Here is a 24,832-nt window from a genome sequence, read left to right on the forward strand (position 1 = left end):
GAAATTTCACTGCTAAAATTACTGCAAAGATGACTAATATACTATTGTTATATGAAGTTTGGAGAAGCGTAATGATAGATAATTGCAGATTCTTATAAATGTATTCCTCTTTAAAAAAATTTTGTTTACGAAAAAAAAAAAAAACTGGAATCATGCATAATTTGTGTTGGAAACAAATTCAACTTACTTCATCTGTTTCACTATAGTGCTTTTCCCAGATTCTCCAGCACCTGCAGGCAAAACAAAAAGAAAACATTTTTGAATGAACAAACAACAAAATATTCTAGGAGATAAAAAGAAACCATAAAATAAAAATGTAGTCTTACTGGCATAGAACACTTAAATAGTAAGCCTGTATATTCCGTCTATTGCAGCTACTATAGGTTTGACTACTAACAATTCGAAAAAGTCCTGAAAACTGAATTTCTACCTCCCATACTGCTATTATACTGTCCACTACTTATTCAGTGCTTAGCTGGAAAAAAGGAGTGATGCAAAATTAAAACTCAGTAACAAAGTAAAAATGATCTTACTGTCTCTATAAAAAAGGAGGTTTGTCCATTAACCTATAAACAATGTTTAATAGAAATGTGGGCTTTTACAATCATGTCCAAATCGCTGATATGTAGAGTATATATGAAGTTAGTTACTTATTTTTACTTTCTTCAAGTTGTCTATATAAAGGGAACTACTTATTTACATATCACTGTGGCAACTGCGATAAAATAGAAAAGTTTTAAAAGGTTTATATAGACTGGGGAAAAAATTGACGTGAATCAAAGATTGCTTTTACCCATTGGACTAAAAAAAACTATGTACAAGTTTTTTTTCTGTTTTGAGAACTCAATTGAGTTTTGCTACTTTGAGCAACAGTACAGCATCTTGATAACTGCATAATGGTGAAATAAAAACTTGCATAATTTTCAAACCAATGTTACTTTTTCATAATTACGGTGTACATTACTTTGCCAGAGGAAATAGTGTTTGAAAGTGAAGCATTTTTAATAAACAAAGTTTTGAAAGAACTATGTGATAGAGTGTTCAAATCTGTGTTAACGTATCCAGCTAAAACTTTTTCTTCAATGTACCATAATTGATTATAGATCATTGAGATACAGTACTTTGCCAATAAATTACACCATCAGAGAAACACCAAGCCATTGTAAATTGCAGATAATCCAGCAGTGTGGCTGTTGGTGTAATGTAAATACTGCATACATTTTAATTTACTGTATTCTGTGCTTACACTACACTTATACTACATCTTTCCCCTTCCATTAATTTTTAGAAAAATTACCTTTTGCTTTTTACCCAACTGTTGAAGTTAAATTACTTCAAGCAGAAGGAGAAGTGAGCTGGTATGGCAGAGGTTTACTCAATCTTCATCTTGTGGAACCTCATCAGAGCTTTCTCAGTTCACAACCTGCCTTAGTGAAATTAAAACCTGGATGGAGCAGAACTCTTTAAAATTAAAAATTGCAACAAAACTGAACTCCTGCAAATTGGGACTAAAATGCACCTTAATAAAATGAACTCTTTCCCAGTCCATCTTGGCGGTGATCTCATCAGACCTGCCTCTACTGTAAAGAATCTTGGTGTCATTTTTGATTCCTCCCTCTCTTATTCCGCCCACATAAATCACATTAAGAAACTTTCTTACTTTCACCTCCATAACATATCCCGTGTTCGCTCCTTCCTCTCCTTCTCTAATGCTGAGAAACGTGTACATGCTTTTATCACATCCTGCATCAATTATTGTAATTCCCTACTGGCAGATGCCCCTTCTAATCTTCTATCACAGCTCCGGCTTATTCAAAACTCAGCTGTAAGAGTCCTTACTCAAAACAGCAGCAACGAGCACATCACACCCATCCTGCTCCGTCTTCACTGGCTCCCTGTGTCTTACAGAATCTAATATAAAATCCTACTAATAACCTACAAAGCCTTAAATAACCTCGCGCCAAACTACATCAGTGACTTTCTCCATCACTATGTGCCTGTCCACCCATTAAGGTCCTCTGATTCTGGTAATCTTGATGTACCCCACACTAATCTACACTCCATGGGTGACAAGGCCTTCAGCTGTATAGCGCCCAAACTCTGGAATGACCTACTGAAATTAATTAGATCAGCTGACTCCATGAATTCTTTTAAAAAACAACTCAAAACTCATCTGTTCAGGAAGGCTTTTAGCTCTACTTGACTTGATCACCCTTCTCTCAGTTTACTTCTCTGTCAAGATGCTCATGTAACCTGTATGTGTGTGTGCTAGACTATCAATTATGTTGTCTGTTAGGCTTTTTTTCTCTGAATTCACTGCTGTAATCTTCTTTATTTATTTATCTGGTTTGTACAATGCTATATACTGTATGCCCTGCCGTTCTTTCTTATATTCTAGAAGTGCCTTGAGCATGGGAAAGGCGCTATATAAATAAAATGCATTATTATTATTATTATTAATCTGCTGTCATGGCTTAAACAGCCAGCAACAGGCACAAGCTGCTACCGCACATGCAATTCTCAGTGTTTGACTAACTTATATTAGGGGTCTCTCTGACATCAGGAGGAACAATTAAATAGTGATGTGTAAAACGATTCTTTATAGTGATTCGATTAATTTTATTCTGTACACGAAAATGACTTGAATCTTTGAATTAACTGATTCGTTCACTTCAAAAACAAAAACAGCTATATTGTACTTTAAAATGTAGAAAAGTATTATAACAGAGTAACAACTTTAACCACCAAATAACACAAACAATATAAAAAGCAAGCAACAAAATAAGTAATTCACACATAATAATAATCATCATCTTTATTGAATTTTGACAATAAATACAATTTCAGCAATAAATGGAAAACAAAATGTACACAAAATAGTGCACAAATCATGATAAAACTGAGAACACTGAAATAACTAAATAAAATCATTTTCAGTTTGGATTAATCTCCTGCAATTTCCTCCTTTCATATCCCATCCTTTCTAATGCAATCACCCATGCATATCATCATTGAACTGAACTGCGGTTCAATGTACTGACAGTCTTCTGTCTGTATTTCAGTACACGAACTGATTCCTACGGTGAACTAGTTCAGTGTACTGTAGTGTGAGACAGCAGTCTGCAGTTCGTTCCACAGTTCGATACATGATAGGACTCTTTTGGTAAACTAGTTCAGCAGTTCATTCCTCGGTTCAGTACATGAACTGATTCTCTCAGTGAACTAGTTCAATGTACTGTACTGCGAGTCTCTTGTCAACAGTTCATGAACGGACTTGCAATGGCTATTCAGATCAGTAGGGGTCATACAGGTTCATTCAATCAGTCAGTATACTGAGATGGTCATAGTCACTCAGTCAGAGTGAACCGATCAATGGGAGGTGTTTGGTGTCACCTACCATATCAATCATTGGCTAGTTGTTATGACCATTTTTGTTGAAACAGTTTATTGATAGGCTATTTGTCAAGGACATTTAAGTGAAGTTAAGATGATAGCCCCTGACCGTCATAGAATGGTACATAAAACTTAATATGCACTGCGCATGGCTCGAAAAGACTGGTTCTTTACTGTCATTGAACCAATACTATCAAAAAACTGCATGAACAAAATATACATTAACTCATATAGTACTGTAATGACCAGCATATAGAACTCAGAGGTACTCGAGTTTTCTACATTATTCTTTCAGTACTCGTTCCATAATAAATGGTGCCCTGTCTTATATTCCTTTATCTGGGTTACAGAGCACACCTCCAAAACAAAAAAAGAAAGCTTTCTCTACCAATTACGATCTCCTGCCATGTAAAATTATTTTTTTCTCTACAGGTGATGGTCATAAAATTAGAATATCATGACAAAGTTGATTTGTTTCAGTAATTCCATTCAAAAAGTGAAACTTGTATATTAGATTCATTCACTACACACAGACTGATGTGTTTCAAATGTTTATTTCTTTTAATGTTGATGATTATAACCGACAACTAATGAAAGTCCCAAATTCGCTATCTCGGAAAATTAGAATATTGTGAAAAGGTTCAATATTGAAGACACCTGGTGCCACACTCTAATCAGCTAATTAACTCAAAACACCTGCAAAAGCCTTTAAATGGTCTCTCAGTCTAGTTCTGTAGGCTACACAATCATGGGGAAGACTGCTGACTTGACAGTTGTCCAAAATACGACCATTGACACCTTGCACAAGGAGGGCAAGACACAAAAGGTCATTGCTAAAGAGGCTGGCTGTTCACAGAGCTCTGTGTCCAAGCACATTAATAGAGAGGCGAAGGGAAGGACAAGATGTGGTAGTAAAAAGTATACAAGCAATAGGGATAACCGCACACTGGAGAGGATTGTGAAACAAAACCCATTCAAAAATGTGGGGGAGATTCACAAAGAGTGGACTGCAGCTGGAGTCAGTGCTTCAAGAACCATCACGTACAGAAGTATGCAAGACATGCGTTTCAGCTGTCGCATTCCTTGTGTCAAGCTACTCTTGAACAAGAGACAGCGTCAGAAGCGTCTCGCCTGGGCTAAAGACAAAAAGGACTGGACTGCTGCTGAGTGGTCCAAAGTTATGTTCTCTGATGAAAGTAAATTTTGCATTTCCTTTGGAAATCAAGGTCCCAGAGTCTGTTCTCAGAATCCACGTTGCGTGAGGTCCAGTGTAAAGTTTCCACAGTCAGTGATGGTTTGGTGTGCCATTAGGGTGTTTCATTTTCTAAGGCAAAAAATAAACTGTAAAATTTTTGCAGGCTTTGCTTACGCCCGAGTCTCAGTGATATAAAAGATATATATGCCAAATTTCAAGAAGATTGGATAATATTTTGAGGTTGCACACTTTGATCAGTTTTGTAAAAGTAGGCAAAAAATACAATTTTTCAATGTTAATTACTTTTATTGGGAAAACTAGAAATCACAAACTTAAAATAATATTAAAACTAGACACTAAGATTAATAGGTAGTATGCAAAACGTGTTATATTAATCAACTTTGAACGATGTAATCCCTTCTTTTGTTCGCTTGGTGACGACTTTTCTGTGATGCTTGACTACCCTCAACAAGAATTGTTTTTGTTGTTCGTCCCTGACCGATTCATTAAACTTTTTTATCGGAGCAATTCCTCTTTCTGCGGTATCATTGACCACCTTAAGAGCATTCACATGGCTTCTTAGAGAATCACTGCAGTATTCTGTCACGTCGTGGATCTCAAACAATCCAAAGAACGTCTTTGTTTTATTAGTAACGAAATGGCTCAGGTCTTTTCCTTCAAAAACTAGGTTTTTACCCTCTAATCGTTTCATTTCCTTTTTCTTTGAAGGTTTGGTTTCTAAATTTTTAGTCATATTTTCCTTTTCATCCTGAGTAATACATTCGTCCAAAAAAGCCAATCCTACATTTGTTTCTGACAGATACCAAAGGTGTCTCTTAGCAACTGTGAGAGCACTTTTTTGATGTCTGCATCTGGGTAAGTGCTCAGAAGCTGTAGCATATCCAAATCATTCTTTGGAGCCCATCGACTTACAATTGCCTCGTGCCAAAAGAGAACATATACAGTATGACGCTGACAAAATGTGCAACCCGTTTCATTCCTTTCAATTCTCGTTGAGGAATACTCAACTGTTTAGTGAAGAGGTCAATTTTAAGTGCATATATTGCCTTTGCCATCCACCTTGCTTGATGCAGAGCCCCTGGGATCCTTAAACTGAAGTTGTTTTTAGACCAACCTCCTAGGTACAGGAGTGAGTTGTAATAAAAGTGATCAATGTGTGCAACCCCTAAATATTATCCAATCTTCTTGAAATTTGGCATATATATCTTTTACATCACTGAGACTCGGGGCATAAGCAAAGTCATATGAAAATCACATCTTTGGAAAAATGAAACACCCTAGGTGCCATGTCATCTGCTGGTGTTGGTCCATTGTGTTTTCTGAGGTCCAAGGTCAACGCAGCCGTCTCCCAGGAAGTTTTAGAGCACTTCATGCTTCCTGCTGCTGACGAACTTTATGGAGATGCAGATTTCATTTTCCAACAGGACCTGGCACCTGCACACAGGGCCAAAGCTACCAGTACCTGGTTTAAGGACCATGGTATCCCTGTTCTTGATTGGCCAGCAAACTCGCCTGACCTTAACCCCATAGAAAATCTATGGGGTATTGTGAAGAGGAAGATGCAATACGCCAGACCCAACAATTCAGAAGAGCTGAAGGCCACTATCAGAGCAACATGGGCTCTCATAACACCTGAGAGGTGCCACAGACTGATCGACTCCATGCCATGCCGCATTGCTGCAGTAATCCAGGCCAAAGGAGCCCCAACTAAATATTGAGTGCCGTACATGCTCATACTTTTCATGTTCATACCTTTCAGTTGGCCAACATTTCTAAAAATCCTTTTTTTGCATTGATCTTAATTGATATTCTAATTTTCCAAGATACTGAATTTGGGACTTTCATTAGTTGTCAGTTATAATCATCAACATTAAAAGAAATAAACATTTGAAATACATCAGTCTGTGTGTAATGAATGAATCTAATATACAAGTTTCACTTTTTGAACGAAATTACTAAAATAAATCAACTTTGTCATGATATTCTAATTTTATGACCAGCACCTGTATACCACAAACACTCCTGCTTTATGTCTCCTGACTCCCTACTCAAAGCTTCCTTCCAACGCACTTTCCTTTTTCTCCTGTCACTCATCTCTTAAGAGGCGTGTCCACTTTTTAATTAGAAGCCCTTTACTATCATCAGAAAACCCTTTACTAACATCACTTACAGCATTCATTCCACCCTTTCTGCTCCCCCACAGTGCATCAAAAGCTGCCTGCACGTCACAATATATTAACATAAAATTTAAAAATAAAATTATAATACAGAAGAACATTAATACAGACTAACATTACCATCAGTGGGTTCCATTTTCAAGACATTTTTCAATTTTGTCAGCATCATGCTTTACACCATTCAATGTTATTCTTCCTAGTCTGTAAATTGAAGCACTTTCACCATTTCGTAAACATTTAATAATTTTGTTTTTTTTGTGACAATTCCAACATCACACGCATATGTTTATTGGCCATAACCATGTATAGTAGATTGATTATAACAAAAGAGAGAAGCTACAAAATGCTATTAAAACTGAAGGTATGTAACTGACACCGATTTCAAAATGCAAGCTGACATGTGATGTTGGGGAAGAACACTACGTGACTAGCACAAAGCAGAGTTGTTCCAAAGTGAATAGCCAGCAGTATACTGTATGGCAGCAGTAGTACAATAATAAGGTAGGCACTGGTTTGTGCATTTTTTTTTTTATGTGGCTCCGATGGTTAACAGAGAATGACAGTTAATCGAGTTACAGATAATCAAGATTTTACTGTACTTTATAAAACTTCTTGTTTGCATAAAACAGGAGCAAACCCAGAACAAAAGGAATGTGTAATCTAAATGAAGAGAGAACTGGCAAAATATAAAGATTCAGCGGAACTCTTCACTCTTCCAAGTAAAACACGTTGATTAGGTTATTCTTCTGGTATTAAAATCCTGCCTGAATAGAGACACTCCCCTTGACCAATATTCATAACTGAGCATTAACAATATATGCGCTTAACAATTTATTGTGCTTCAAAATGATACATTTCACCCACATTTATCATCCCCGAGACTGACAAGGAAATTTAAAATATTTTTTTAAATAGATAATGCATAAAGTCATTTGTTTACTTACTGTTACACTTGAAGTTCACAAATTTTCTGTTAAAATTCTCTATTTTATGTTCTTTTACGTTTCCCCTGCCAAAATTGCTGATGCACCGCCTACTTCAAATGTAAAGTAAATGTGGATAATGTAATACATTGTATGCCACAAAGATTGCGCAATATAGCACTTGAACTGTGAAAGTATGTAGATTGATGTTTTTCAGTCTAATTTTTGAAATGCCCAGTCTGCCAGCTCTCAAAAGAGCAGACGCTTGCCTCCATAAATTGCCATGATTGCTTGTCAATAAATTAATGCCAAACTGAGTTGTCATCAACTCAATAGCATATTTTCAAAGTGGTAGTTCTTTCTCTAAAAAAGTTTACTGAAATCCTTCACTCTTGAAAGAGCCCACATATGTTACTCTGGCTCTGGAAAAAAATCAAACACTTTTTATGAAAATAAGACGCCTCCCCAAAAAGACTTTCTGGCTGTGAATTTACTTAGACTGTTCCAATGAATGGCATTTTCTTTGTGCATATTTAAGTACTTTTTGTATGCAACACATTTGTACAAAGCAGAGATTTTTATTTTTACTCTGAGCTATAATGAAAAAAATGTCAAAGTTTTTTTATCTTGTTAAGTCTTATCATTAGTGTATTACATGTTCCTTACAAGCCCAGTATAATCTGTAAGAAAAGCTGTCAAAATTAGCTATGTTATTTCCCTGGCTGAACGTGTAATAAAGCTTCTACAAGAAGAAACGAAATCTTAAACTACTGATAGACATTCCAACATTTTTTAGTGAATCAAGCCAATTGGCTAACCTCCTGAGTAAAACCTGAATCTGTTGGCTCCTAAATAACTGTTTGTTCAACACAAATTAAACTTTCCAATATTATGACTTATGACTGGTGTCTTATGTAGTGTTTTATTAAAATGCATTTCAAATGCTACCTCTTTTGCAATGCTCATTTAATTTTCAAGCTTACTGTCTTAGGTTATTTTCTTACTTGCTCTTTGGCATTTGTCTTCGAAATCAGCTAACATGAAAGGTTAGTGTGAAACTCATAAATGGGAGTGTGGTAGATATGTAAATGTAAACATTCCAGTAAACTATCAGATCTAATAAACAGGTACTCTTTCTTTTCAGGGATCACAATATGTGCAAATCAAAATGGTAATGCATTTGAAACCAGAAAAGGTTAAAACAAACAAAGCTGGATAATTCTATGGCATGCATGCTCCTGGTTGTAGAACAACAATTAATTAATCCCTTAAAAATTTCTTACATTATACAATCAGTCGAGAGTGCATAACATAATAAATTTTGTTGTCTGTGAAGTTTATTACTAATATAAAAGTCAACATGAGCTGTGTTATTGTTATAAGCATCAATTTAACATTTAGATGTTTGTGCTATGGCACCAGCAGTGTACACTTAAGAGAAAGTGACAGATGACTCTGTTCTTGAAGTTAATTTAAAACGAAATAAAAATTATCATCGTTCTATAAAAATTCCTATCTGTTGGGCACTAACAAAAATACACCTTGAGCTAATGTTTTAGGGCAATGTAAAAAGTATATGAAATCACACAAAAAATATACCGTAATATAATTGTAACCAGAAATATAAAAATAAAATATACATTGTCTTGATATTTGTAGCAATTACGCATTTTTGATTGACTTTCACAGCCAAAACTGCACAATGAAATAGGCTCATAATTATTATGCTTCAGTTACACATCTCATGAGACATTTAGTACTTATACTGTTAAAAGGATTTCAAGTGAATCTATATGCAAGTAAATGGGTTTTCAGTTACTGTATGCTATGCTGAATTAAGTCATTGTGTATCCCAGGGTTTTAATTATTATTTTATGCAATAAATTCCTAAATAACATTTACTAACTTGCAGATCAATGTTCATATTCATAAAGAATAAAACTGGAAACTTACAGAATATGAAAATCTTTTGGTTGACAGAAGCAGCGGTAAGGAAAACACCTAAATAATAAGAAAGTATACACTAAAATAACTTCAACCAAGCTTCAAATGTGTGATGACAAGAGGGACCTACTATTGTACTACTAAAATAAACTATAGTACGTGCACAGTAGGTCGAAATAACAGTCAAGCTGTAATAAAAAGTAAAATATTTAATTTCTGAAAAAGCTCAACACACAATGTAAAACTTTAACAAGAACTGCAGTTACCTGTGTTCAGGGAGCAGCTCAGCTATCTAATGTTAGCAGGTTTTTTTTATACCAAAAGAAAGACTAATGCAGTATGATATACAACTTACGGAGGATACAATTTAGGGGAAGATGAGGAGGACCATTTTAAAAGGCATATGTTTAGGTCAATTTTCTCAAAGAACTGCAAAACATTCCAAAGTAGAATCACATACAGCATTTATTTGATAATATTTTCCCAAATCCATAGTTTATTTGCCAGTGATAATGCAATAAATATTCACCAAATCTTCACCAAAAACTGTCACTTTCTTAAATATCAAATACAGTCATATGAAAAAGTTTAGGAACCCCTCTCAGCCTGCATAATAATTTACTTTCAACAAAAAAGATAACAGTGGTATGCCTTTCATTTCCTAGGAACATCTGAGTACTGGGGTGTTTTCTGAACAAAAATTTTTAGTGAAGCAGTATTTAGTTGCATGAAATTACATCAAATGTGAAAAACTGGCTGTGCAAAAATTTGGGATCCTCAAAGCAACTCTCAAAAGATCTGAAAACAAAGATTGTTCAATATCATGGTTTAGGGGAAGGCTACAAAAAGCTATCTCAGAGGTTTAAACTGTCAGTTTCAACTGTAAGGAATGTAATCAGGGAATGGAAGGCCACAGGCACAGTTGCTGTTAAGCCCAGGTCTAGCAGGCCAAGAAAAATACAGAAGCGGCATATGCGCAGGATTGTGAGAACCCAGACAACCCACAGATGACCTCCAAAGACCTGCAAGAACATCTTGTTGCAGATGGTGTATCTGTACATCGTTCTACAATTCAGCACAATTTGCACAAAGAACTTCTGTATGGCAGGATGATAAGAAAGAAGCCCTTTCTGCACTCATGCCACAAACAGTCGCTTGTTGTATGCAAATGCTCATTTAGACAAGCCAGATTCATTTTGGAACAAAGTGCTTAGGACTGATGAGACAAAAATTGAGTTATTTAGTCATAACAAAAATCGCTTTGCATGGTAGAAGAAAAACACCCGCATTCCAAGAAAAACACCTGCTACCTACTTTCAAATTTGGTGGAGGTTCCATCATGCTGTGGGGCTGTGTGGCTAGTTCAGGGACTGGGGCCCTTGTTAAAGTTGAGGGTCGGATGAATTCAACCCAATATCAACAAATTCTTCAGGATAATGTTCAAGCATCAGTCACAAAGCTGAAGTTACACAGGGGTTGGATATTCCAACAAGACAATGACCCAAAACACAGTTTGAAATATACAAAGGCATTCATGCAGAGGAGAAGTACAATGTTCTAGAATGGCCATCACAGTCCCCTGACTTGAATATCATCAAAAATCTATGCAAATCTCCATGCAGAATCCAGACACTCATCAAAGGCTATAGCAGGCATCTAGAGGCTGTTATATTTGCAAAAGGAGGCTCAACTAAGTATTGATGTAATATCTCTGTTGGGGTGCCCAAATTTATGCACCTGTCTAATTTTGTTATGATGCATATTACATATTTTCTGTTAATCCAATATACTTAATGTCACTGCTGAAATGCTACTGTTTCCATAAGGCATGTCATATATTAAAAGAAGTTGCTACTTTAAAAGCTCAGCCAATGATAAACAAAAATCCAAAGAATTAAGAGGGGTTCCCAAACTTTTTCATATGACTGTAAATACATAGTTTAGAAACCAGGAAATCAATAAACATGAATCAAAAGTCAAACTGCTTTAACATATTTCATCTGGCATTTCCCGCTTTTTTGGTCTGCATTTAGTTTGCAATAAATTCAAAATGTTATCATCTAGTTTACAATGCAATTGCCACCTTTCATACATGAGCATTAACTATCAACAAATCAACCACTAAGATCTAAAGCCTAAATTATAAACTTGGCTGCACTTAATGTCTTAAAATGCATTTTGTTTCTATTAAGAGTTTTTAGAAAGAAGCTGGCTAAGATACAAGATGTTAAATGAGGAACCAAATGATAACTTACCTGATCAAATACCACATGCATTTTATTTTCTTTTAAACATACTGCTTTCTTTCTTGCTATTTCCAGGTAGTTAGTGTGCACATTACCCTTTAAACTGAAAAATTACAAATGCGACTCATATGAATACCAGATGTATTTGAAATTTCTGCTGGCACCCACTATTAATTTAAAATTAACATTTACATAATTTCTTAAAACACCTCCTTTTAAATCATCAGCTGGCAGGTATTTGGTTCCGAAAGAAATGGTATGAGAACTTACTGCATACAATGTTTAACTTCAAAAGATTTGCAGAGGAATTACAAAACCGAACAATAAGAATATGCTACCCAAAAAAAAGGATGGCTAGGAATGTGCAATATGCCATGAGCAGCTACTGTATACTTGACACTAACCAGGGATGGGAATTTTTATCTAATTTTATAAATCAATAGCTGACCTCTTAATTCATTAAAATATATTAATTGTTAAATAGACACATCCTGCTTAATAACAGGGAGTAAAAAAGGGATGCATTATTATTGAAAAATTCTTACACACACACATGAGCAAATATATATGACACACTATCTCTCTGGATTATTGTTTTGTACTTTAAGGAATACATGTTTACAGATGCCCTTAGAAGTTAGTCACTTGCACATAACTGCGAAGCTGGCAGCAAAGAAAAAACACATTTATTGTAGCAATGATTTGAGCATCCTCAGGCAGCCTTTTGTCACAGTTATTCCAACTAAGACTAAAGCTTGCAATACAGGGGTAATACATGCTACCTGGGCCAGGTTCAAAGAGTGGATAACTTGAGGGTGTATTCACACTAGCAATGTAATGTAATATTTTCTTAAAATACGTATTCACCACAGCCATGTCCATCCTTTTGACAAAAGCCACCATCCTCTGACCTTCTTCATTCCCCTCCTTGACACCATACCTACCCATCACCTCCTCGTCTCCACTGTTCCCTTCACCAACATGCCCATTGAAATCTGTTCCAATCACCACTTTCTGTCCCTTGGGTACACTGTTCATCACTTCATCCAACTCACTCCAAAAATCTTCTTTCTTACCCATTGCACACCCAAGTTGCGGTGCATATGCACGAGCAACATTCATCATCACACCTCCAATTTCCAGCTTCATAATCATTACTCTGTATGACACACTCTTTTCACCTCTAGAACACTCTTGACATACTGTTCCTTCAGAATAACTCCTACCCACACCATGATAGAACAATTTGAATCCACCTCCAATCCACCTGGCCTTACTCCCCTTCCATTTAGTCTCTTGCACGCACAATATATCAACCTTCCTTCTCTCCATCATATCTGCTAACTCTCTCCCCTTACCAGTCATACTGCCAACATTCAAAGTTCCTACCCTCAGTTCCACTCTCTTTACTTTCCTCCTCTCTTCCTGCCTCTGGACACGTCTCCCCACTCTTCTTCTCCTTCAGCCAACAGCAGCCCAATTTCCGCGAGCACCCTGTTGGCGGTCGTTGTTAACCCGGGGTTCGACTGATCCGGTATGGAAATTTGTATTGTTGTCCGCATGTTGATTTGGCAAACTTTTACACCGGATGCCTTTCCTGACGTAACCCTCCCCATTTATCCGGGCTCTGGACTGGCACAAAGAAACACACTGGTTTGTGCATCCAAAAAACACAAAATAAGGAAAATCATTTTGACATGCATGCTGTCACTCCATGTTCGGGTCTTGTTTTGGTTTTAAACAAAGTTACACAGTGATGACGAAAGCGTGCCCGGGCCTAGAAAGTTAAGGTGCAGCGCGAGTGCAGGCCAGCAGGGGAGTAGGGATGGGGATGGTACAGAACAAACATGCCAAGTGTGAGTACACCCTAAGTCCCCATAACACTAAACAATTTTTCAACGATTTTAAGTTGTAGCTTTCGTTAATATAATCATCATCAAGTTTGGGCAATCACAGACTGCTCCTGTGTCTACAGTCCTTGTAGTTCGACATCAGACCAGTCTACAACTCGAAGACATGATTTTGTCTTAAGTATTGTCTATACGAGAGAGGACTCATTTGAAAGTACAATTTATAAAATGAAGCATTGAAGGGGGAAAAAGGAGTGTGTACATTTTTTTTAAATTTCACAAACAGAAGAGAGGCTCATCTGTCTAATGTCTTGTGTTTTGCTGTAACATAACAAAACAGGAAAAAGAAAAAAAGGGAATTGATTTCAGTTGCATTTGTACAGGTACTCACCCACTAATGTGTAATGTACTGCCAGCTTTAGCAGTATAATCTAGAACATGCACAACCAACCACTTTTCCTTGAGGTCCTCATGTCTACATAGCAGGAGATCACCTTTCGGCAAGGCTGTGAGCTTTTTATCCGGCTAGAAAATTGTGTGTGTAGCAACACCAATTTTATTTGTCATTATTGCATGTTATGATAACTCGATTGTTTTTAGTTATCACAACAAAAAAGTAATTTAGCTCTTGCATTCTCTTAAAAGAAAAAAAAATCCATAAGCTTGCGATGGTACACCATGATGAAATGTAATACCTTTGTTCAAGATACTGTAAGTGCTATATTCCCATAAGGCTTGATGTCAACCATGCTTATTTGTAGCTTGTTCTTGAATTGTACGCACCCTTAGTAATGACCAGCGATCAGATGAAATCTTCTACTTTTTTATAGAAAGTGTTGTCAATATGGTACACTTATGCAGTAACACTGCACAAGCTGAAAAAAATCTTAAAAATGTTTGAAAAGCAGTTAATTGTTAAGACTCCTTTTAAATTTCAACTTCATTGAAATGATATCCTATCTGGAACATATGTCTGCCTGAAGCAGTTGCTGCTGTGACAGCCTCCAGCTTCTTATAACCCTAATGTGTAATTTTTGGGTTTAAAGTAAATGTAAGGATTAACTTGACTAAAAATGGCAATACGAGGGTCAGACTCCTTTTAACTATTTTCTCACTTGAGGGGTTTTCAATCATGTGCAACATCCAGTTTATGCTTTTTTGTCTGACTACTATGCTACATGAAATAATTTAACATGAATCTGAAAATCCATAACAACTACAGATTATTACATTGATATTAATCCCCACACACACACACACACACTCACTAAAGAAATGCTGTTAAGACAAAAAAAAGCTGATAAACAGAAGCAGGAAACACACACACCCAAAAACCCCTTTATAATTAATTGTTGACTGTACAAATGTCAAAGAAAGCCACTTCCCAGAGAATAAGGTCACCACCAGTTTGATTCAACAAAGGTTCCAATTTTAAAGGAAAAAAAATGAATAAAACCACACACACCCCTTAAATGAAAAGGAAATTTTAGTATCGAAGTCCACCACAAATGCACCAGCTGACAGAAATTTAAGTTTATTTAAAGCAGGCGACTTTTAAAAATGCAACTCATTAGTGCAGATCCGAAACAACATGTTTAAAATACAATGCATTTTTCACAAGATTCAGATGCTCACACTAAACTAATTGACAGCGGCTTTTTTGTTTAAAGAATTAATTTGTGATGTTCACCTTTCTGTTCTTTTGGTTAATTAAGAAAATAACTAGATTTTAATTAGCAGTTAAGATTATTTTTTGAAAAACATTCTATGAAAGAAATGAAGGTAAAAAAAAAAAAAAAAAAAAGTGTTAAAGGGTAAGTTTGGTATTTTTCATGCTTAAGTTATTTCTTCACATTCATGGTATATATTAAATTAGCCATATAAAACTGGTCTAAAGTAAAGATTTTAAAAATACTTTGTTCTTACTGCTTACAATAGTGCACTATGGAACTCTGCATTCATACATGATAGAAAAGCCTCAAAATATACCAAATATACTGCTCAAAAAAATTAATGGAATGCTTAAATCATACATCTGATTTTGAACAAAATGTTCAAGTGGAAAATCGTTACCGAATAATACTGGGCAATTTGTCCAGAAAATGATGTAACAATGGTCAAAGGAAACCAAAAATCACCAATCCACTGAAGGCTAGATTCAAAATCACACAGAAAATCAAAGTCAAAAACTGAAATCACAGTCTGACTCAACTTCATCACAACAATTCATAATTTGACTCAGTACTGTGTATGATCCCCACATGCAGCCCCAATGTCTGGGCATGCTCCTGCTGAGAAAGTGAATGTTGTCCTGGGAGATCTCCTCCCAGACCTGGATCAGGGCATCACTGACATCCTGGACAGTCTGTGGTGCTACTTGGCAGCGTTGAATGCCACAATACATGATGTCCCAAAGGTTCTCAACTGGATTCAGGTCTGGGGAACATACGGGCCAGTCAATGGCATCAATGCCTTCATCATCCAGTAACTACCTACACACTCTGGCCGCATGAGGCCAGGCATTGTCCTGCACCAGGAAGAACCCAGTGTCCACTGCCCCAGCATAAAGTCTGACAATGGCTGTTAGGATTTCATCCTGGTACCTAACAGGAGTCAGGGTACTGTTGTCTAGCACATTACTAACCCACCGCCATACCTGTTATGCTGAATGATGTTGTGGGCTGCATAACGTTCACCACGACATCTCCAATTTCTTTCACGTCTCTCACATGTGCTCAGTGTGAACCTGCTCTCATCTGTAGAGAACAGAATGCCAATGGTGGAGCTGCCAATTGTGGTATTCTCTGATGAATGCCAATCGAGCTGCACAGTGTTAGGCTGTGAGCACAGGTCACACAAGATGACGCAAGGTCCTCATGCCATCCTCAGAGTCCGTTTCTGTTCAAATGTCAGAAACATGCACAATAGTAGCCTGCTGGAGGTAATTTCCTAGGGTTCTGGCAGTGCTACTCATGTTAGTCCTCACAAAAAGGAGTAGATACTAGTCCTGCTGCTGGGTTGCTGGTCTTCTACAGCACTGCCGAGCTCTCCTCGTGTAACGGCCCATATCCTGGAATCTCCTCCATGCTTTTGAGACTGTGCAGACACATATTGTAAAACAGCATATTCATATTGTTTTAAGAAGGAAAAAGGCAAAACCAAACCAGTGTGTTGAGATTCCCAGATTTTAAAAGAAGACTGGGTGTGGGTCTAATGTCTGCAGCAACTTCCCTATTACTCTTACTCCACTGTACTCTTTACTCTGTCTGCTCTGTGGACAGCTAGACAATAACAACATTAAAAATAAGTCACACTTACAATCATATATTTTTTCCCTATAGAGAAGGTACTGCCTGCCCTGGCTGGATTGGTAAAGCATGCATGTGCTTCAGTTAGAGAGAATACTGAGCTCGCATGGCAGGCAAAGAAATGACAAGAACTGAATGGAAATTCTGAACAGTTTGTCTACCTAGGTATTCTTTGGCTGACACTTTAAACAAAGACAAAAGTACAGTCTTCACAAGAAGATTAGTAGGTTAAGAAAAGCATGGCTTTCATTTCTTTTTTAACAAAAAGAAAAAAAAGGCACAAAAGTCAAATATCCAAAAAAAAAATGCCTACAGTAAAAAGCTAGCAAGAATTTACAGTTAAGATTTACATTTTAGTTGTGTCCGAGGGTATAATAAACATTCATGTAAAAAACTGCAAACCAAGACTTTTTCTAGTTATAGAATTTCCAGATCAATATTGCTGTATATACAAGATGAGTAAATAGTAAAACTAGCAACTTAGACATGAATATAGAAATAGAGATGACATTTTCAACAATATGTTCCAGTGCATACAAATGATGACCAAACAAACTGTGACTCTTTAAAGGGATATCTGTTTGACAAACAGCCCAGGGTGCACCCATCACCCTTTCCTTTGTCATTCAAAATTGAAATGCAACCTTTATGGTCAAACAAAAATGAGCAGCTTCTTTCATCTATTTGGAATTTTAATGCTATTTCTGCAAAAACTGCTCCCTTGAAAAACCTTCCAATCTCTAATCTTTACAAATGTCAGTCTTTTGTTCTGTGTGCTGCAGGGACACACTTGAGACACTAAAGATGTTTTCTATGAGGTGAACGAAACACTCAGTGACAATAATCACGAAATAATCATGAAAACAAAAAATAGTCTGTGTTACTCAAACTTGTTTGTGTAAAATTTCACGAGGGGAAAAAAAAAAACTGTGTAACCTGACAGACTTTTAGAAAAAAATATATAATGCACAAGCATCACTATCCCAATTGCATTTATCAGTCTATTCACAAAGAATTGGCTTTTTACAAAATGGCACGTAAACTAACCATAATACCAATTAGATCAGGGCAGCCAGGAGAAAGTCAGGTAAAGTATCATCCTCAGCACAATATGTACTTGAACACTAAAGTTAAATTACAGATATGGTAGTTTAAAATTTGTTCTTTTGTAAACAGAGAGTGGGATACTTAAAAAATATATACAGTACAATGTACAGTATAATCCAATATTATTTGTTGTCTGTAATCAGTTTTAATAAAAGTCAGACTTGACAATGGTTTAAAAAGTTTTTGAAACATGCTTGAGGTAATTAAATTTTCATGTAGGCACCCACTCATTTATCCAAGTCTAAACCCAAAATTTCTATTACAGGTTTGTGGGAAGCAAAACTCTGTATATGTATTATCAAAGTAACTCTAAAAAGGAAGTTAGTCTCTCACAAGATACACTTGCATATCTCACACACACCCACACATGATCAAATCAAAGTTTCCAATTAAGGGAGCCAACTATCACATAGAGGCATGTATTCTTTGTACAGTACATACCTAACACAACCACTACTGTGTTGTGTGAAACAAGTTAACATGAACCTAGTAAAATCATTAAATCCTGTCACTAACAATCAAACTAAAATGTGTTTGTAAACTTTAAACTTTCAATATGACTAATATAAGGAATAAAATAAACATTAAACTGAACCAAATTAGAGTTAAAAGTCACTGCAATAAATACTTATTTTATTTTATACACCACCTTTTAATATAAGCACCATCAATTTAAAAAGCAAACACTAATAAAAAGACAGATTATGTGATAGTTCATACACATGCAAATTACACAATTCATGACATATTACAGTATATTTAAGTGTTTAAAGTTTATAAATTGTAAGAAACCAATGTTACAATTATTTACTGATTAGTAAAAGTCTTTGGTCAAACTGTATAGTTAACTCTACTGCTGTTTAGCAACATCACCCTCTTCCTCTTATTGCTTCATGTGAAATTTTATGCATAATGTACATCAGAAAGTGAAGCTGCCCTAAAGATTGCTACAAACATACAATGACAGGAAATGAGAAAAGCAAACACAGCCATGCCTGCATAGAAGCAGAGATCTAGAGATAGAGTATGACAATTAAAATGTACAGCAAGTGGTTCATGCAGTGTTAATGGTATTATAGAGAGCTGCAAAACTTTTTCTCCCTTTATCTTCTTTTTCAAAAACTCCCTGCTCCACTGCTGATGTGGCAAGAATACAATAAAGACTGTAATAGCTTACAGTAACACCAAAATTAAATCCATTCCCCCGAACACACCTCAAAATGTATCAGAAGATTTCTTTTGAAGCTCAGTAAATCTAAAATTAACTGCTTGAGATCACAGAGTGCCTAAATGGTTGTAATCATTATGTGGCCCAAGCAATGTTTGCAGTAAAGCTTTCTGAACAGACCAAAATTTACTAAAAATAAAAGAGGGAAGAGGGTTTATAAATCTTACTAGAATGCTGCATTAGAGTTTACAGAACAAAACAAAGAATGTTGACTAGGGAATCCTAAAGGGATGCAGTATCCAAATATTACCTTTTAATTACTCTTAATGAAATGAATTTCACGGATTTAGTCTATGTCACTTTAATTCATTTGGTACTGTATTCCTCAAATGTTTGTACAAAATGGTAGATGCAGGAACAAAATTGTAGTTTACAAAATGTACATTTTCAAGGTTAGACATTCAAATTACTTAAATACTGTAATTTCAAAGTGATTGCTAAATAAACTTCTCCCAAATAATAACAAAAAGAAAAGCAATTCTGAAGGAGCAGAAGGGTGTGTAACAGATTTAAGAGTGGTAAAATAAACCAAAAAAAAAAAAAAAATGTAGGCATTCCGGCAAGAATGCCTAGACCTAAAAGAGCAGATGTGCCAAGCGGCTGACATCCTTCAAATCCTTTCCTGTTTGTTACATTTACATATGACAAATTATATTATTGGAAAAAGAAAACAAAATCAACATTCACACAAAACAATGCTGGCTTGTGCAACAGCCAAAGGTCATGTGAAAAGACAATTTCCCCTCGGGTATTAATACAGTGTACCAAATCACAAAAAAAAGTATGCTATTACATGGTTATTTTAATATTACATATAGGATCTATATTACTAAACGACAGTTTAATTTATGCACGGCAGACGCACCGACGCGCATGCGCACTGCGCCCCAGAGTCAAACGCAGCGGCTTCCCAGAGTCAGTAGGTGGCGCCCAAACAACACAACCTGTAAACTAAACTTGCTCTAACCCACTGTGCCAGCAGTCTGTGGGGCATGTTTGAATCACATAACGGTAATTCAGTAACAGAGAAACAAAAACGAGACCGCATGGATAAAAACAATAAACGGAGGCTCCTACAACGCGCTTCACAAACACCAGAAGCAAAGAAGTCACGGCTCCAAAACAAAACACCTCAAGTAACGGAAATACAAAAACGAGCCCGTATGGATAAAAACAATGAACGAAGGCACCTACAACGCGTCTCTGAAACAGCAGACGCAAAGGAGTCACGGCTCCAAAAACAAAGAGCTCAACGATTACAAATACAAAACCGAGCCTGTAGGGATGAAAACAATGAACGAAGGCGCCTACAACATGCTTCTGAAACACTACATGCAAGAGAGGCACAGATCCAAAAAGAAACTGCAGAAGGGCTACAAAGTCGTTTAAAAGGTTCAAGACGTTCAGTATTCCAACAAAGAAAAAGCCAAAGACAGGAACGACGGACAGACGTTGAACAATTCCGCCAGTTAGCTGAGAATACATTCTATAATGAGTCCACTGTTCATGAAAATTCATTGGGATTAATGAGTGTCATTTGCAGTCATTGACTTAACTTCGTTGAAGACAAAACTGGCAGTACAACTCATGAGTTTACACGTTGTTGTCAAAAAGGTCAAGTTAAGCTGCCTCCTTTGGATGAATATCCTGAATATTTACGGATGCATTAGATCCTACAATAGTTCATTTGCTTTTGCATCTACCGGGGTAAATATGAAGCCACCACCTGGGAATGGCCCATACTGCTTTCGTGTGTGTGGACAAATATTGCATCGGATTGGAACAGTGCACCCTGAGCCAAATCACCACTGCAAATTTGCCCAAATGTTCGTGTTAGATCTAGATGACGCAGTTTATCAACGAATGAACCTTCCTGAAAACAAGCAATGCACAGAGCTGATAATGAGAAACATAGCTGAAGTCATCGGCGCCCCAGAGTCGAACCCAGCGGCTTCCCAGAGTCAGTAGGTGGCGCCCAAACAACACAACCTGTAAACTAAACTTGCTCTACTCCACTGTGCCAGCAGTCAGTGTGGCATTTTTGGATCACATGACAGTAAATCAGTATTAAAAGTAAGTTGAATTATGATTCCTAACAGTAAACGACATCTACCTAACGACACAGCCACAGAACAACAAAGACGAGACTGCATAGATACAATAAGGAGTCATGGCTCCAAAACGAAAGAGCTCAACGATTAGTAATACAAAAACGAGCCCGTGTGGCTACGACCTGTAAACTAAACCTGAGGTACAGCGTGCACGCCAGGTTGTACAGTATGTATGCACAGATGCCAGAGGCAACAGGCAAGTCGTTCACACTACCACCGCTGCCAAATGCGAGACTGCATGGATAAAAACAATACACGAAGGCGCCTACAACGCGCTTCTGAAACACGCCTCATGACTAGTAGAATCGTACATCAACGTCGCCGCCATACTGTGAGTGGCACTGTGGACGCACCCACCCTCCATGATATTTCATCCCTACAAATATCGGAGGGAACAGAAAGTGATTGCCATTCTTGGATTTGCGATTCTTTCGAGAATCGCGGGGTTGCTGGTTACTATACTAGATCATGTCTTAGGAATAAAGGATTGTTCAGTGTCATCTGTGCTAGCTAGGTGTCAGTGTAGCATGCAGCATTTCCATAACTACTAAAACAGTCTCAGGGATGCGGCATTTACTAATGTAAAGGTACTTGTTTTCAGGTTGAGCAGTTAACCTTATGCACAAACCATAAATTAAGAACATATGCGTGACCAAATGCCTCTAGAAGCTCCAAGTAACTTTTGGGCCTGTTCTGTTCAGTGCTTTAGATAGGCGACAACAATCGCGTGCAGAGTCCGAGAGCCGCTACCTGTCACGGAGCCAGTAAACAAATTAGCCTACACTGAACCAACAGTCAAAGAACTAAAATCAGTGATAAGATCCCTGAAGACTGCCATGGCATCTGGGATAGACCAAATCACTGCTGAAGAAATCATGGCTGGTGGAGGCACCCTGCACCAGCAACTACATGATCTGCTAAGGCTGATTTGGCACTCATAACAAATGCTCAACATATGGAAACAAGCGATCACTGAACAAATACTAAAGGAAGGCAACAGTTGGGACTGCAAAAACTATAATGGTATCAGTTTGCTTTCAATTGTCAGCAAGATCTTTACAAAAATCATCCAAACACACATGCAGATACATCAAGAAGAAACCAACAGTGAAGATCAGGCAGGATTTCTGCCTAGGAGGCAATGCTGGGACCAAATTTTTGCCATCAGGCAGGTTATGGAAGAAAGTACTCTCTGTGGCCAGCATAATGTAATCGTGATTATCAACTTTAAGTCTTCCTTCAACTGCATCCACTGGCCAGTGTTATGGAGATCACTAAAGAATAAACATGTGACACAGAAAATTATCAGCCTCCTTTAAGCAATGTACCATGGCTCAAACTATTACATCAGTGTCTGAAATGAGCTGTCAGAAGAATTCTCCGTCCAATCTGGGTTTCAGGGTGATGTGGCTATACCGGTGCTATTTAAGATTGTGATCAATGCCATTATGAGGAAAGCCTTCACTGGCAAGTGAGGGGTCCAATAAGAGAAACTGTTTAATCACTGACCTCATGTTCACCACTGACAGCACTATCCTCACCACAAGCGATGTGGAGGCCAATGACAACCTTTCCAATATCGCCTATGTCACTCAGTTCTATGGCATGAAGATCAATGCAGGGAAGACCAAAGTCTTGACAACTGATGGCTCTATGGCCAGTGTCCATCTCAATGGCATTCAGGTCAAACAGGTCTGCCTCTTCAGAACATTGATCTTGCCTACCTTGCTCTGTGGATCAGAGACTTGTACAGTATGAAACTCCAATCCAACATCAATAAACTTCAAGTTTTTTAAATGCGGTGCTTACTTTAAATTCTGGGTGCCTTGCTCCATGACCGCATCTGAAACAACACTATTCGATTTCGATGTGAGAAGCAGCCCACAATCGAAGAAGAGACAAAGACTGCAATGGTTCAGACATGTATGCAGAATGGCTGACAGCATGCTTCCACACAATGCTATGTAGGCAACGACCATTACAGTGGAAAGTGCAGAAGGCAGCATCACAGAAATCGAAGATGTCCTCAAAAATTGCCAAATCAACATCAGTGAAGCTAAGAACATCACACTCGACCAACAGTACTGGAAACAAATGAAGGACCCAGTGGCACCCACAGCTGCATACTGGCTCTGAGGTCACCCTCGTCCAGCTGTTCACTAGGGACAGAAGAAGAAGAAGAAGAAAGCTTTAGACAAGAAGCTGGTCTTTACCATTTCAATAATATGCAAATAAATAGCACATAATGATTGTTCTACTCCCTTAATCAAAGAAACAGATCTGTTATGCCCAAAGATTTGCATTTCTCATTCACAACACACACACATACACACAAAGCCTTTGTCGCAACACTCCAACATTATTGTAACCTTCTCATTGGTGATGTAGGTTTTTTCCCCCATTTTATCCCCACCAAATGAACCAAGGATTTAGGTTTTGTACAGTAAACGTCCAACCATTTGTACTTTAGATACTTCAGAATGATATTTCCAGTACAGTGTCCTCATCCACAAACAACAGAACTTGCTTTAAACATCACACTGCAATTTCTTACCAGGCCAGAACTAAACGTATGCTTTCCCTAGTAACTTCCAATTATTTACTGTTTCAAGCCCCAATTGGTTGATGACTGAGTGATAAGTTTGTGGGCAGGAAGCTTTATGTCAGCCTGAGCATCTGCCAAGAACTTCCTGTTCTTCAAGCTGTCAGAGAGCCCTCGCTACTTTCTTGCATAAACCTAATGCCTTTCTCAGTCCTGGCCTCTGTACATATATATTTGTTTTTCAACCCAGTAGTTTATAAACTTAATCCTCACAGATCTCAATTCATTAAAAGGTACTAGCTTACAACATCCACTAAACAAAAAAAATATCAACTAAATAATACATGGATGCATGCTTGATTCCACATTGGTAAGAACTTTCTGAGGTAGCTACATTCTAAAACCTGCAAGATTAATTTATTAAACTGTTTAATATTCCAGCAAGAGTACATCACATCCCAAAAAATGCACTGTCTAATCACATGCTACTCGTAAGAAAACCATAACAATATTAGTTACAGTGATGTTGGAAATTTAATGGTATTTCATGCTCATTTATATATCCACAATTCTGCATCAAAATCTAAGCAAGACATGTCCAGCAAGAAAAAGTATCAATTGCTTTTAATCTGTCTATTAAACTCCTTCCTCTTTCCATAGTGGATTAGTACCATACGCTTACTGATATATGGAGTAATCATCTTGGTAATTTCCTGCCACCTCCTGCTTTTCTTTCTACAGGGGTTCCTGGCATGGATTAACTAAATGATACTGAAATTGTTTGTGT

The 24,832-nt window shown here is 37.1% G+C and overlaps 1 protein-coding gene across 1 annotated transcript in view; it reads right to left on the reverse strand.

Annotated features, from left to right (window-relative positions):
- gnai3 (guanine nucleotide binding protein (G protein), alpha inhibiting activity polypeptide 3) overlaps positions 1–24,832 on the reverse strand; it is a 134,707-nt gene that overhangs the window by 46,199 nt on the left and 63,676 nt on the right. Inside the window, exon 2 of the mRNA XM_028797088.2 lies at positions 188–230. Within this exon, the coding sequence (XP_028652921.1) occupies positions 188–230 (43 nt within the window). The remainder of the gene's footprint in view (positions 1–187; positions 231–24,832) is intronic.

Source organism: Erpetoichthys calabaricus, chromosome 3 (assembly GCF_900747795.2).
Source record: "Erpetoichthys calabaricus chromosome 3, fErpCal1.3, whole genome shotgun sequence".
NCBI lineage: Eukaryota > Metazoa > Chordata > Cladistia > Polypteriformes > Polypteridae > Erpetoichthys > Erpetoichthys calabaricus.